This window comes from Gorilla gorilla, chromosome 1 (assembly GCF_029281585.2).
Source record: "Gorilla gorilla gorilla isolate KB3781 chromosome 1, NHGRI_mGorGor1-v2.1_pri, whole genome shotgun sequence".
NCBI classification, from domain to species: domain Eukaryota; kingdom Metazoa; phylum Chordata; class Mammalia; order Primates; family Hominidae; genus Gorilla; species Gorilla gorilla.
The window spans coordinates 196,234,343-196,249,014 of record NC_073224.2 but is presented as its reverse complement, the minus strand read 5'-3'; the positions used below and the strand labels follow the sequence as shown (position 1 = coordinate 196,249,014).

The 14,672-nt window shown below is 47.3% G+C and overlaps 2 protein-coding genes and 1 long non-coding RNA gene across 7 annotated transcripts in view; 2 read left to right on the top strand and 1 right to left on the bottom strand.

Moving 5' to 3' along the window:
• Positions 1 to 7,955, top strand: part of KDM4A (lysine demethylase 4A) — a 55,685-nt gene extending 47,730 nt beyond the window's left edge. For all 4 annotated transcript variants that reach the window (XM_019016889.4, XM_055346890.2, XM_019016890.4 and 1 more), the window contains exons 19-22: positions 196 to 366; positions 6,044 to 6,163; positions 6,447 to 6,539; positions 6,657 to 7,955. In XM_019016889.4, the coding sequence (XP_018872434.4) occupies positions 196 to 366; positions 6,044 to 6,163; positions 6,447 to 6,539; positions 6,657 to 6,797 (525 nt within the window). In that variant the 3' untranslated portion in view covers positions 6,798 to 7,955. The remainder of the gene's footprint in view (positions 1 to 195; positions 367 to 6,043; positions 6,164 to 6,446; positions 6,540 to 6,656) is intronic.
• Positions 2,077 to 6,075, bottom strand: LOC101125731 (uncharacterized). Of its 2 annotated transcripts, XR_010131326.1 has the most exons (3): positions 5,991 to 6,075; positions 5,006 to 5,078; positions 2,077 to 2,415 (listed from the first exon to the last, which is right to left on the bottom strand). It is a non-coding gene; the product is annotated as an uncharacterized lncRNA (long non-coding RNA). The 2 variants fall into 2 exon arrangements; XR_008667206.2 differs by lacking the exon at positions 2,077 to 2,415 and having other exon boundaries at positions 3,274 to 5,078.
• Positions 7,956 to 10,290: 2,335 nt separating the features above from the next.
• The window catches only part of ST3GAL3 (ST3 beta-galactoside alpha-2,3-sialyltransferase 3), a 226,552-nt gene continuing 222,170 nt past the window's right edge, over positions 10,291 to 14,672 (top strand). The window contains 1 exon segment of the mRNA XM_055346904.2: positions 10,291 to 10,517. The gene's annotated coding sequence lies outside the window, so the exon portion shown is untranslated.

The following is a 14,672-nucleotide window of genomic DNA, read 5'->3' as shown; positions in this document are numbered from 1 at the left end:
GTCTCTTCCAATGTCCTGGCTGGGATGGTGGGTATCTGGAAAGGCTTGTTTTAGCTCCCATCTCTTCTCTCCTTTTTACTTTTACTTTCCCATGCTTATCTTTCCCTGATAAGGAGGAACTAACTGATCTTCATCTCCATATGCCAGGCCTGCAAACTCCACGTGTGAGTAACCAAAGCCTCTGTTTTTTTCCAGCGTGCCAAGGGGGCCTTGCAAAGCATCACTGCAGGCCAGAAAGTCATTAGCAAGCATAAGAACGGGCGCTTCTACCAGTGTGAAGTGGTCAGGCTCACCACCGAGACCTTCTATGAAGTCAACTTTGATGATGGCTCCTTCAGCGACAATCTTTATCCTGAGGACATAGTGGTAATATCTGCAAGGAGCTTATCAGGCAGTTTAGAATGGCGGATGTTTCTAAGCTCTGGCTGGCAGACTGTGTGTGTATGCCTGCTTCTTCTAGCCAGGTCCATGGTCCCATCACCATGTCCTCAAACAGAAAGAATCATCTGTACCAGTCGTTCTTTGCAAAGAAAACTGCGTGCTGCTAGGGTACCCTATTTTCCCTAGAAGTACCTGGGAATCAGTATTTTCTGCAATTCCTTGAAACCTGCATCTGTTGCCGTCTAAATTATCCTTGAGGGCATTCTAGTGCAATAGGAGAGCCCAGGCTTTGGAATCAAATATGCCAATACCAGCTTCATTGCCTAGCAGCTGTGTGATTTTAGGGGAATTATCCAACTCTCTTTTCTATCAGGCCCTCTTAGTAGATGTATAGAATCTGCTTTTGTCTCTTCACAGTGGGCTTTAGGGCTAAGTAGAAACTGCCTGGAGACACCCTTGGCCTGTTTATGTTATCAACACCTGAGACACAGTGGCCCCACATGGACCCAGTCCTAGGTCTGGCTTGGTATTGAGGACTTAGTTCAGGTTTCCCCTACCCCCACCTTGCCTTTTCAGTTGGTAGACTGACCACCAAAGTAGAGAGGAATGAAACCATTTTTTCCTTTAACAAATCAGGTATTGTCCCATGTTTATACCACATTAGCCACTCAGTTGCTAAAAGCACATTCGTTATAAGGTAGACTTATAGAAAAGGCGACATTAGTAGTACTCATAGCAGTAGCATAGCTATCATTTATTTATATTTTATTTGTGAGACAGGGTTTCACTCTGACGCCCAGGCTGGAGTGCAGTGGCACAATCTGAGCTCACTGCAGCCTCAACTTCCTGGATTGAGGTGATCATCCCACCTCAGCCTCCCTGGTAGCTGGGACTACAGGAACGCACCACCACAGCCGGCTAATTTTTTAATTTTTTTGTAGAGATGGGCTTTTGCCATGTTGCCCAGGCTGGTCTTGAACTCCTGGGCTCAAGTGATCTGCCTACCTTGGCCTCCCAAAGTGTTGGGATTACAGGCGTGAGCCACTGTGCCTGGCCTTATTTTTTTTTTTTTTGAGAGAGACCAGGTCTCACTCTGTCACTTAGGCTGGAGTGCAGTGGCTGTATCATAGCTCCTGCAGTCTCAAACTCCTGAACTCAAGTGATCCTCCTGCTTCAGATTCCCAGGTAGCTGGGACTACAGGCACATGCAGTCACACCTGGCTAATTTTTAAATTTTTTGTAGTAACAAGGGTCTTGCTTTGTTGCTCAGGCTGGTTTCGATCTCGCAGCTTGAAGCGATCCTCACATCTTGGGCCCCCAAACCACTGGGATTACAAGAGTTTGAGCCACCATACCTGGCCCTTGCTGTAATTTATTAAGCTGGTACAGTATGCCAGGCACTATGCTAAGTGGTTATTTCAAGTATCTCTTTATCTTCTCATACCCACTGTGAGAAGGATGTGGTATTATCTCTAACTTACAGTGGTTTCAGGATTCCATTTTCTACAAGTTAGAGACCCCAAAGAGCCTGTGTTTCTCTGGGTTATATCTAAACGTATTTATTCTTATTAGAAATTAAAGCAGATTGATTTAAAATAATCATTTTTTTAGATTAAAAATAACTTTTCTAAAACAAAAACAAAAGATTGCCATTTCCCTGCAATTTTGCAAATCTCTTTAATGTCTTTTTTTTTTTTTTTTTTTTTTTTGAGATGGAGTCTCGCTCTGTCGCCCAGGCTGGAGTACGGGAGTACGGTGGCATGATCTTGGCTCACTGCAGGCTTCACCTCCCAGGTTCACGCCATTCTCCTGCCTCAGCCTCCCAAGTAGCTGGGACTACAGGTGCCCGCCACCATGCCCGGCTAATTTTTTGTATTTTTAGTAGACATGGGGTTTCACCATGTTAGCCAGGATGGTCTCGATCTCCTGATCTCATGATCCGCCCGCCTCGGCCTCCCAAAGTGGTGGGATTACAGGCGTGAGCCACCGCGCCGGCCTTAATGTCACTTCTTAATGTCAATCTATTGTGATACACTGTTTAGGTTCAAGTATAGGAAGAAAATTCAGCCTTGCGTAGATATGTAATTGGAAAAAGGAGTTTGTTTTTGTTTTTTTAAAATAGGGTTTCACTCCAGTCACCCACGTTGGAGTGCAGTGCAGTGATCTCAACTCACTGCAACCTCCACATACCAGGCTCAAGTGATTCTGCTGCCTCAGCCTCCCAAGTAGCTGGGACTACAGGCCCTTGTCACTGGCGCCCAGCTAATTTTTTAATTTTTTGTAGAGATGGAGTTTTGCCTTGTTGCCCAGGCTGGTCTCAAAACTGGGCTCAAGCAATCCGCCTACCTCGGCCTCCCAAAGTGCTGGGATTACATCTGTGAGCCACCACTCCCAGCCAAGGGAGGTATTTTAATAGTCTTTCAGGTAATTGTGTTTATTATTCTCTGATATCCACCAAAACTCAATGGAAGTAACAACTTTTTTTTTTTTTTTTTTTTTTTTTAAGAGATGATGTCTTGCTTTGTTGACCAAGCACCTCCCGAGTAGCTGGGACTACAGGCATGCATGGCTATTTGTAGAAATGGGGTCTTGCCATCTTGCCCAGGTAGTCTCAAACTCCTGGGCTCAAGCGATTCTTTTGCCTCAACCTCCCAAAGTGCTGGGATTACAGGTGTGAGCCACTGCTCCTGGCAGGTTCTTAAAAGTTAGTTGCAGTGTGGAATCTGAAAGGTCAGTGAACGTTTCATACTGTTAACACTAAAACCTATTGGTCTCTTCTGAATGGATCTTTCACCCATGCATCCTTTTATAACATCATACTTTGGTCATTTAGAAAATATTGGTGCACTGGCCTATGGACAGCCTCCAAATGTTGTTAAATATTATTATAAATTTAATTTTTTTTTTTTTTTTTTTTTTTTGAGACAGAGTCTCGCTCTGTCGCCAGGCTGGAGTGCAGTGGTGCGTTCTTGGCTCACTGCAACCTCCACCTACTGGGTTCAAGCGATTCTCCTGCCTCAGCATCCCAAGTAGCTGCGACTACAGGTGCACGCCACCACGCCCAACTAATTTTTGTATTTTTAGTAGAGAGGGTTTCCCCATGTTGTCCAGGATGGACTCAATCTCTTGACCTCGTGATCTGCCTGCCTTGGCCTCCCAAAGTGCTGGGATTACAGGCATGAGCCACCACGCCCGGCCATAAATATTTTAAAAATTACATTTGTTAGTATCACTAATAATCAAAAAACTTGGAATTTTGGGAAGTTTCAAGCTCACAGTTGTGAATGCCGCTTCTCTGAAATGCTAATATTTGTTTGAAAGCCTGAATTTTACTATTGGCAACAGATACTGACTTTTGTTTTCCTTGACATGACAGGCGTTCACTTCATGCATTTTCAAGAAGATGTCTGCCAGATACCTAAGTCTGAAAAGCCATAGTTTGTCAGTCACTTTTTTCTCTTTTAAAATTTTCATAGAGTTTTTTAAAGACAGGGTCCTGCTCTGTTGCACAGCACCACTGCTGGAGTGCAGTGGCATGGCCATGGCTCATCCTCCTGGCCTCAAGCAGTCCTCAGCCTTCCGAGTAACTGGGACTATAGGCGTGTGCCATCACACCTGGATAATTTTTTATGTTTTGTAGAGATGGGGTCTCCCCTGTGTTGTCCAGGCTGGTCTTGAACTCCTGGGCTGATGCGATCCTCCTACCTCTGCCTCCCAAAGTGAGGCATTACAGGCATGAGCCACCGTGCCTGGCCTAGTAATTTTTTTCAAATAAAACTGGTATTCCATGAACAAAGCAGCTAGTGTAATTCACAACTCAAACAACACAGATAGATTTCTTTGAGACAACCAAAAGTGTCTTATGAGGACTTAACACATGTACTCAATGATTAAGATTTAACAACATTAATAATTTTTTACTGCTTCATCAAGGGATATTGTTACATGCAATCTAGAGTTTTTGCTCTTTTCTCCTAAATTATGAGTGTACAGTGGTGAAAAATGCAATAACAACTAGTAGAGCTTAGGGTCAGTGCCTTGATTTGTGCTCAGGTGCCAGCAGTTGTACCTATCCTAGGTAAATGACAACACAGTGACAAAGGCTAATAGTTTAGTATTATAAAAATAGTCATGTCTCACTTGCTCCCTGACAGTGTCTCAGGAACCCCTCAGAGGTTCACAGACCACATTTTCAGAAGTGCTGTTATAGGAGGTGGAACTGAATTGCAGAGAACTTAAACAATTTATCAAATATCAAACATTTGAGTAGTTAAATCTTAGAACACCTCAGATATTGGGTGTAGGAGGCTGTAGTTTATGCCTAATTGTTAGATTGATACAAAATGTATTTACTGATTACCTATTCAATAAATGAATTGTCAATAAGTAGGGAACTGTTTCCACTCAATAAATGAACTGTAGCATGATTGTAAGAGCAGATGTGAGCATCCACATCCTTTTAGACTCACTGCCCTGCCCCTCTCTCATTTTTTAAGCCATGTCCCTAAGGACCTTCTCCCAAGTATACCCATCAGACCTTTCATTCAGCCAACATGCTGAATGAAATATCCCCCCGTATACCAAGCCCTATGCTGGGAATACGATGAGGACTTGGGGTACTTACCTGCTTCTGGAAGGAATAAAAGTTCTGAAGTGCTTTGCCAGGTCCCATGGTAGGTGATTCTTTTTCATCTTTCCTGTTAAGAACATATTTCTTGGTTGGGCACAGCAGGCAGATCACCTGAGGTAAGGAGTTCGAGACCAGACTGGCCAACATGGTGAAACCCCGTCTCTACTAAAAATACAAAGATTAGCTGGGCATGGTGGCACGTGCCTGTTGTCCCAGCTACTTGGGAGGCTGAGGCAGGAGGATTGCTAGAACCCAGGAGGCTGAGGTTGCAATGAGCCAAGATCAGGCCACTGTATTCCAGCCTGGGCAACAGAGCAAGACTCCATATCCAAAAAAAAAAAAGAAAAAGAAACACCTTTTTTTTTTTTTTTAAATGAGAGGGAGCCTCGCTCTGTCGCCCAGGCTTGAGTGCAGTGGCGCGATCTCAGCTCTGCAAGCTCCGCCTCCTGGGTTCACACCATTCTCCTGCCTCAGACTCCCGAGTAGCTGGGACTACAGGCGCCTGCCACCACACCTGGCTAGTTTTTTGCATTTTTAGTAGAGACGGGGTTTCACCATGTTAGCCAGGATGGTCTTGATCTCCTGACCTAGTGATCTGCCTGCCTCAGCCTCCCAAAGTGCTGGGATTACAGGCATGAGCCACCGTGCCTGGCCAAAAAAACCACATTTCTTATAGTTGAGTACGGTTCTAGTATTTCTTCATGGCAGAGCCCTGGAGAACCCGCAGGGGAACAGTTGAGGGAATGTAAGAAGGACTCTTGATTCTGGCACTTAACTCCTGTGTTTACTAAGTTTGTTATAGCTGGATTTTTTTTTTTTTTTTTTTGGTCACCTAGAAGCAGGAGAGGGCAGAGATAGGGGCAGACTTTGACTTAGCAAGGTCTTTAACTGTTAACATTTTTCAGCCCAGAGAGCTGCCTTGCTCTCTAAAACAGTTACTTTGTCCTGGTTCACTCTTCCCTGAGTAGAGGACAGTTACCTTTGTGTGCAGGTGGACCTTCCTTTCACCCTCCTTCCTTCCTGTTTCCTCAGAGCCAGGACTGTCTCCAGTTTGGTCCTCCTGCTGAAGGGGAAGTGGTCCAAGTGAGATGGACAGACGGCCAAGTCTATGGAGCCAAGTTTGTGGCCTCCCACCCTATCCAAATGTACCAGGTATCCAAAGTTCTACCTTTCTAGGGAGTGGGGGGTGCTTGATTAATTCTGTGCTTCCTGTTGGGCCAGAGGCGAGTCTTTGCTCTTAGGAGAACTAATAGGTTGGTAACCCTTTCAGAGCTAGGGGTCTGCTCTGTTTCCAGTCTGCCAAATGTGAAGTAAGGTAGTCGTTATTTTAGTGTTCTAACTCCTTCCTTTCACTGTAGGGGACTGCCACTGTGCATGGTGGACCAGGGAAAGAGTCAGGGATATCCTAGCCAAAAGGCCTTTGTTTCCTTGGTAGGTGGAGTTTGAGGATGGCTCACAACTTGTGGTTAAGAGAGATGATGTATACACACTGGATGAAGAGCTTCCCAAGAGAGTCAAATCTAGACTGGTGAGTATTTTCTGTGTCCCCCCAGTTCCTGTCTTGGAGGGAGGGAACAAGTCAAGGATGCATCCCTTTGTATTGTTCCTGGGGTAGCTGACATTTGGCTTGCTTATTCTTCTATAGTCAGTAGCCTCAGACATGCGCTTCAATGAGATTTTCACAGAGAAAGAGGTTAAGCAAGAAAAGAAACGGCAACGAGTTATCAACTCAAGATACCGGGAAGATTATATTGAGCCTGCACTATACCGGGCCATCATGGAGTAGGTGCTTCCAGGGTCCAAGGGATTCTCAGCCATCCAGGCAAGAGCACTCTGGGTTCCACAGCACAGCAGACATGGAACGCTGAAGTCTCTGAAAGTGAAATTGTAAAAAGAAAAGGAATGAAATAACCGACCCATCATCTTCTCACCCACCCTCATTGCATTCCGCTGTAGTGAAAGGACGAGCCATTTCTGGGCACGTGGCAGCAGTCGCTGATCTCCCAGCTGAGGGGCTGAGCACTGGAATGCTGTGGCTGCACTGGCCCCAGTCCATAGAGGGGTCAACTATGCTGGCTGGACTGGCTGCCTTGTTCCTGGCCTAGGACTTAGCTTCATAACTATCACCTGCACCGACTAGGCTGAGGTGCTGGTACTTGCCCCAACCCCTACTTTTGTATTTATATATGTGTGTGTGTGTGTGTGCGTGCGTGCGTGCGTGCGTGCGTGTGTGTATGTTTGGTCTGGACCAGCTTCTGCCAGCCCCTGGCCTTTACTTTCTTCCTTGCCTATGCAGGGCAAACAAAATGTGAAATTCTGCCCTCAGCTGAGCTGAGTAAGGGCTCCTGGGTGTTGGCTGGAGATGGGTGTGGCATCTGTCCGGGCCTGGAACCGCCTCAAGACAGTGCTGGCAAAGCTGCAGTATTGAGATGCTAAGGAGCTGATGCCACCTCTTTGTCTTCCCCTAAAGGAGAACATGGGGATAACATGGGTGTGTGCCCACAACACTCTAGGTGCAGAGCCCCTGTGGCAAAGTATTACAGGGTGTGGGTGGGGATTACCCTGAAGCGGGGATTTTAATGATGGAAGCAGGCAGAGCCTGGTGGGTGATTCTGTCAACAGAAAATTGCAATCATGCAGGGGCTGGGAGGGTTAGGATGAAAAAACTGGGGCCATTGGAGGCCCACTGTGGGTGGGAGGGAGCTGATTTTGGGGTGGGGGGTGGAACTAGAGGGCAATACTGAAGGGGTTAACCAGGTTTTTGCTCCTCAAGAATTTGTTTGCCTGGGCCCAGGATTGGAGGGCTTCACACCAATACCCTGTGTATACAAGAATCAGATTTATAATACTTCCCCTTTTTTGTTACGTATGAACACTATAAACCAAATTATTTTGAAAACTGGTGCATCACCTTGTCCTTAGCAATAAAATGTGTTGAGCAGAGGATTGGCTGTCTGCCCCAAGGAGCCCACGTGGCCCACGTCAGGCTGGGGGTGTATCTAGAGTCATAGGCTCTGGAGCGGGGCTGTGTATTTTAAGACAAATCAGTAAGGCATTCCCTAGGAAGTTCCAGAGAGTGGGTCCTTTGCTTGTCAAGCTCTGTATTAGGCCAAGTATGGTGGGTCATGGGAACAGGGACACTTCTGGCTCTGAGCACCTCTTTGTTGTGCTTGCTCTGTCTTAGAGACGGGCAGGATGAGGTAACAGAGGAAGCACCAGACCAATGAGTCCTCTCAACAGAGTATCTCTCACTGCTGCCCCATTTGATACATCTTTGTTGAACTGGCCTAAGTTCATGCCAGCATCTGTGCTCTATACAAATTGTGGAACCAGTGGGAAGGATGGGTGCATTTTAGGTGCTTGAAAAGCAAGGGACTCAACCTCCAGTGGGATCCTCAGATTGCTCTCCGAGCTGTCTAGTTGGTGAGAAGCTTCCCTGGAGGAATCTCCTCTGGCTGGTGGATCCCTGAGGTCAAAGTGGACAAGGATGGGGAACCATAGAGCAGGGAGGGGGGCAATGAATAGGTGCAGGACTTGGGTGCCCCGGAGCTGCACCGGCTGGCCCTTAAACAGCCAGGCACTTCCTGTGGCATGGCCCTGTCCAGGTGCAGGAGAGGCTTAGGTCAGTTCAGCTGCTCTGGATGCTTCCTTGTGTCCCTGGGGGCTGAGAGGTGGTTGCTACTTGGTATCTCATTGTGGAGAAAGGGAGGTGCAGGAGGTGATCTTTTCTATGTCAGTTCCCCCCTGGGGCCCAGGGAGGGAAGTTGGCCTTTTTTTTTTCTTTGCCCACACTCCACTTGGGGATTCCCAGGGGATGTAGCAAGGGAGGCTGGGCAGAACTAGGCCTTAGTGGATTGGTGAGAGAACACTAATCCATACATCTTTGGAAGAGAGGAACACTTCACCAGCCTTTTTACACAGGATCCCTACCTTTCTCGATGACCCCACTGCCTCCAGGGGTGGGCGCTGGGTTTAATCCCAGCAGTTTTTACTCAACAGCTGACCAGTTTTCCAGAAACTGCACTTTTTATTTTGGTCAACGTAATAACTCTTAGGAAACTGCAACTCAGGTGATCCAAATCACACAGACCGGCCCGTTCTCTCCCCTACTGGCTGCCTATGCAGTCGGGTCGACCTCAAGAGAACTGGCCCCAGCCAAAAGCGGCACCTCCCGGCCTGCCAGTCCCTTCCTGCCTTAGGCAGCTCCTCCCAGAAGCCTTTTTGTAGGGCAAACTGCCTTCCCTTTGTAAGGTAGGGCCTTTGGATCCAAGGTAGCAGTTTAAAGACCACCCCGACTTTGTTGAGGAATTAAATTTTAAATTCCGCGCCAGGCGGATAACACCAGGGCTCAGCCGCAGGAATGAAAAAGGAGTGGGAGGGCTGCAAAGTGTACGTGGGGCTTGGAGGCCTTGTCCCACGCGCGGACTAAAAATGTTCTACGAGTCTCTTAATGCTCACCCCCGTGCCCCCTTACCCACCAGGGCCCACGGAGGTCCGAAGCTTTCGGCCTCAGTGAGCGGAATGGGTGCGCTCACGACCTGGAGGGCGAGATGAGATGTCCCTCGGCGTGAAGTGGCCGTGACTACCCTAGCACTTTGCGTTCCCCGCGCGGGCGACGAAACACGCTCTCGAGGGGAGAGAGCCGTGCGTCCTCTGGGCCGTGAAGCCAGGGGAAGAGGGTTCCTCTAGACAGCTCGATGTGCCCGGGAGAGACACCCACGCTGAACCTGCAAGCTGGGGTGCCCCACCAGCGCGAACCTCTCGCCCCGCACTCGCCGCAGCACTGGTCTCGTGGTAGGCGGGGTGGGCGGGACGGCAAATCCGCGGCTCCTGCGTCTATTGGGTTGCTCGGGGCAGCGCAGCTCCGCATTGGCCAGGCCCTCGCTCCGCCCGGCTTCCGCGAGCCCATTGGTCGCAGGCGCCCGACCGGGTCGCGGCCGCGCGCTCCGCCCGCCGCTGCGTCCCCACTATGGCGGCGCCCATGCAGCCCACCGCGTCGTGGGCGCCCGCCGGGGTTCCCCGCGGCTGTCGCCGCCGCCTACGCCGCTGCCTCCGCCTTCCTGCCCCGCGTCGGGCCGGGCGCCACCTCCCCCCTGCCTCCCTCTCCGCTGTGGTAAGGGCCTGCCCAGTGCGCTTCGGGGCGCGATGGCTGACCGCGAATAACGGTCGCCGCGCCGCCCCGCCCCTCCCCCGCCGGCCGCGGGTCCCGGGCTGGGCGGAGCGCGGAGCCCGCGCGCTAGTGCCCGGGAAGGCGGGGTCGGGGCACGGCCCAGTCGTCCTTCGGGCTGGGGGCCCAGTACCTGGATGACCTCGCCTGGGTGGGGGCCGCCGAGCCTGGGGGAAAGGCCGGCCGGACGCAGGCCAGGAGGTCTGAGATCATCTCCGTGTGAAACCCCGCAGCGCTGCGCACCTTGGCGCAGAGCACGGACACCGTCATTCGGGCCCTGCTGTGGGAAGAGAAAAGAAAAGTACAGGGAGCGCCTGAGCGGGAATCGGCAGCGTATGGGTAGCGGTTGTCATTGCTTACTGCTCTAGCGGGGGCCAGAACTGGGGTCAGTTTGATCGGCAAAGTACGCCTCTCTTGCTTCCTTTCCTTCTGGCACTTTCCCCTGTTGTGTCCTCGGTGCTTTTGCTTGCAAGAGAAAATATCTTAGTGAGGAGAGCAGGTTTGGTTAGGAGAGTGTCCCATGAACATTTTGGATTCCTTTTTACAACAATGTCCATTTTTATGATTCCTCAGTAAGCCTCGTTTATGTTTCCTTCACGTATGAGGAAGGAGTGAAACCTGATAACTGATTGTAATTAATTGAGGGAAGGACCAGTGAAGGCAGCTATTACCTCAGAAAGTAAAATACTCAAACTTTTCAGTGGATGTACTGTGAATTATAGATAGCTGGACATTAAGGTAGGAAAAAACTCTTATTAGGTTACTAAAAGTAAGATAGTCCCCATGACAAATTAGGTTGTTTCTAAGGCAGAATTATCTTGTAGAGATGATCACTGAAATGTTTGGTGTACTTTCAAGTCAACAGAGGATTAAAAGGAAGCTGGCACAGAAATTTATAACCAAATGATATTTTCAAATAATCTCTTAAGGCAATACAGCTCATTCTATGATTAGAGATTCTTAAGGATATTTTGAGATATTAAGTGGTGAATCTCTCCATTTCGCGTATCTAACTGTCTAACCATGGTTTAATAAAAATAAAATGTTAACGATGAAACAAGACATTAATGTTCTCAGAGACTAACAGACTTTGTATCAATCAATGGAACGCCTCTTGAGTACATATTTTATGCAAGGCATTGACTGAAGGGAAACTCAAAACCGTTTAAGATAAGAAACTTGCTCTAATGGGCCTATAATATACTTGAGGGAATAAAGCACACACATGACAATGATAACTGTGATATGGTCTCTAGAATTCCAAGATGGTAGGTACTCTGAGAAACCGAGAAAAGGAGAAATCCATGTGTTTGAGGAAGGTTTCACAGGGAAGCTGAGGCTTGAATTGTGTCATGAAGAGTGGGTAGCCGGCTGGATGAAGGGGAAGAAGTGAGCAGATGAGAAAGTGAGGATGACAAAGGTGCAGGGGAACCTGAGATGCTCATGGGTGGTTCCAGGGGGTTTCTTAGCAGAAAAAGCAGGATATGAGGTTGCACAAAAGGTAGGTTGATGGCATTAATCCAAGAGTTACCTTTGTCCTGTGTGGTGCAAAGAGTAAACAAGTAATAGAATTTACTTCAAAGGAAGCTGTAGCTAACTATCAGGAATACAGTAACACTTTACTTGTCATTGTCACTTTTTCTTTCTTTTTTTTTTTGAGACAGGGTCTCCCTCTGTCACCCATGCTGGAGTGCAGTGAACTTGGCTCTCTGCAGCCTTGACTTTCTGGACTCAGGCGATCCTCCCGCCTCAGCTTCCCAAGTAAGCTGGGACCACAGGCAGGTGACCTGGAGAATTAAAAAAAATTTTTTTTGTAGAGACAGGGTCTTGCCATGTTGCCCAGACTGTTCTTGAACTCCTGGGCTCAAGAAATCTTCCCACCTTGAGTTCGAGACCAGCCTAGCCAACATGATGAAACCCCGTCTCTACCAAAAAAAAAATACAAAAAATTAGCCAGGTGTGGTGGCAGGCGCCTGTAGTCCCAGCTGCTCGGGAGGCTGAGGCAGGAGAATCGCTTGAACCCGGGAGGTGGAGGTTGCAGTGAGCCGAGATCGCGCCAGTGCACTCCAGACTGGGCAACAAACGTGAAACTCGGTCAAAAAAAAGAAAGAAAGAAATCCTCCACCTCAGCCTCCCAAAGTGTTGAGAATATATGCATGAGCCACCACACCTGGCCCATTGTCGCTTTTCTGATTCACCTCAGCTACTTGGAATAACAGTTCTCTCAACCCAGAAGCTGCACCTCAAGTTTATTCTTACTTTTCTTCTTTTCTTCTCCCCGTGTTTTTGGTTGGGTGCCAGGTCTTGTTGACCCTACTTCCACACTGTTTCTGGCATCTGCTTCTATTTTTGAGTCAGAGCCTCCCTCTGTCGCCCAGGCTGGAGTGCAGTGGCCCCATCTCAGCCCACTGCAACCTCCACCACCCGGGTTAAAGTAATTCTCCTGTCTCAGCCTCCTGAGTAGCTGGGACGACAGGCGCGTGCCACCACGCCCGGCTAATTTTTGTATTTTTAATAGAGACGGGGTTTCACCATGTTGGCCAGGCTGATCTTGAACTCCTGATCTCAAGTGATCTGCCCACCTTAGCCTCCCAAAGTGCTGGGATTATAGGCATGAGCCACCATACCCAGCCTGGCATCTGCTTCTTTTCACTCCTACTGTCATCACACTGATCTGGGGCCATTGGACCATTCCTGTGAATTACCACAGAAACCCCCCTAACATTTTTTTCCTTCCATCTATCGTGTATTGCCATCACTTCCAAGTTTGTCACTTCTCCAGCCAGGACTTTGAATGGCTCCCCATTATCTGTTGCGTTAGGCACAGACCAGCCTGGCATGGGCAATATGGGCAAACTGATTTCTTGCCATTCTGTTATATTTTCCAGGTCAATGGAACTATTTGCTCTTTGTGCTTTGCTGTTTGTGCTCTGTATCTTTGCTCATGTTGGCTTTTTCTATCTTAAATAGTCTCCTTGACTTTAATTGTTCTTACGTATGTTTCAGGGCCATTTGATACGGAACTTCCTTTGTGAAGCTTATCTGTACTTTTTCTTCCCATCTAGATGAGATGTCTCTCTTCTTTAAGTTTAAACCACCGTAACATTAGAGTCTGCCTTTTTGCGATAATTGCCTTAAATCCTGCTTCTACCCACAGTGTAAGACTGAAGCTATTTCAAGACATAGACTGTCCTCTTCATCATCCAACTTTGTACATAGTAGGTACTTGGCAAATATATTTTATATTGAAAATAGCTTTGAACCAGGATGGATGCAAAGATAATTCTTTATCCAAACAAAATGTTTGTCATTAAAATCTATAAATAAAGTTGTTTATGTGAGAGAATCCCTTACTGAGAGATCTGTATTGACATAGATAGCTTGGATTAGGCTGCACTAACAAAAACCTCAAGACTTCAGTGGCGTAACAGAACAAAACTTGACTTCTCATTCATGTGACGTGTCCAGCATGAGTGTACAGGAAACTCTTCACAGTTACTCAGGAACTGAGGCTGATAGAAACTCCATCTTAATATGGTACTGCCATGACCATTTTGATTAAATGAAAAGATGGTGGTCAAGTGGACACTGGCTTTTCAAGTTTCTGTCCCACTATGGCACATGCCACTTTCATTCACATTTTCATGGGCCAAAGGAAGTCACATAGCCATGCCTAACTTTAAAGAAGGTTAGAGAATTTCAGTGTTAGCATATGTCTGGGAAGCAAAGAGCCAGAAATATTTGGTGCATAGCACTAATGACTACTACCTCATCTGTGGTATCACAGCCCATTGAAGATTAGAGGTAGCACGTCAGATGGGCTGCTAGAGACAAACATTGACAGTAGCAAGAAATAATAGCTCTAACCAGGCATGGGGTAACGGTAGATTCAGAGCCAAAACTCTTCCAAGCGCTTGTAAATGCTCACAGGCCAAGGGTGTTGATACAAGGGCAATCTGTTACATCCAAGTTATGACACAGTCATTCCTGAGGAATGTCTTTTACAAAACTTACTATGTTACAGCATTCTTAGTAACAAATACAGCAATGGTTCTGAGATAGCAAAAAATAAAAGTTAAATTATATTCAGGGTATTCAATTTATAAGAAATTGGGAAATGTGTAATAATTTTAGGTGCATTTTCACTCAAATGGTTAAAATTAAAAAGTAATCTTAGTTTAACCTTACTGGTTTAATTGAACCTAGCAAACTTGGTATTTGGGGAGGAGGTTTCACTTTTGACAGACAATAGAAACAGTGCTGGTTGGAGCCCTGGTTCAGGAAACAGAAGATTTGGGTTCAGATCTTGGCTCTTCCACTATTAATAGTTGTCTGACATTAAGCAGGAATCTTATTTTTGAGCCTAAGTTTCCTCATCAGTGAAATGCATGGGGCAGTTGTGAGACTTAAACAAGTCAGTTCATGTAAAGTGCTTTGCAGAGCACGTGGTTCACAGTAAGCACTCATGATCACAGTGCTTCTAACCAGCTGCAG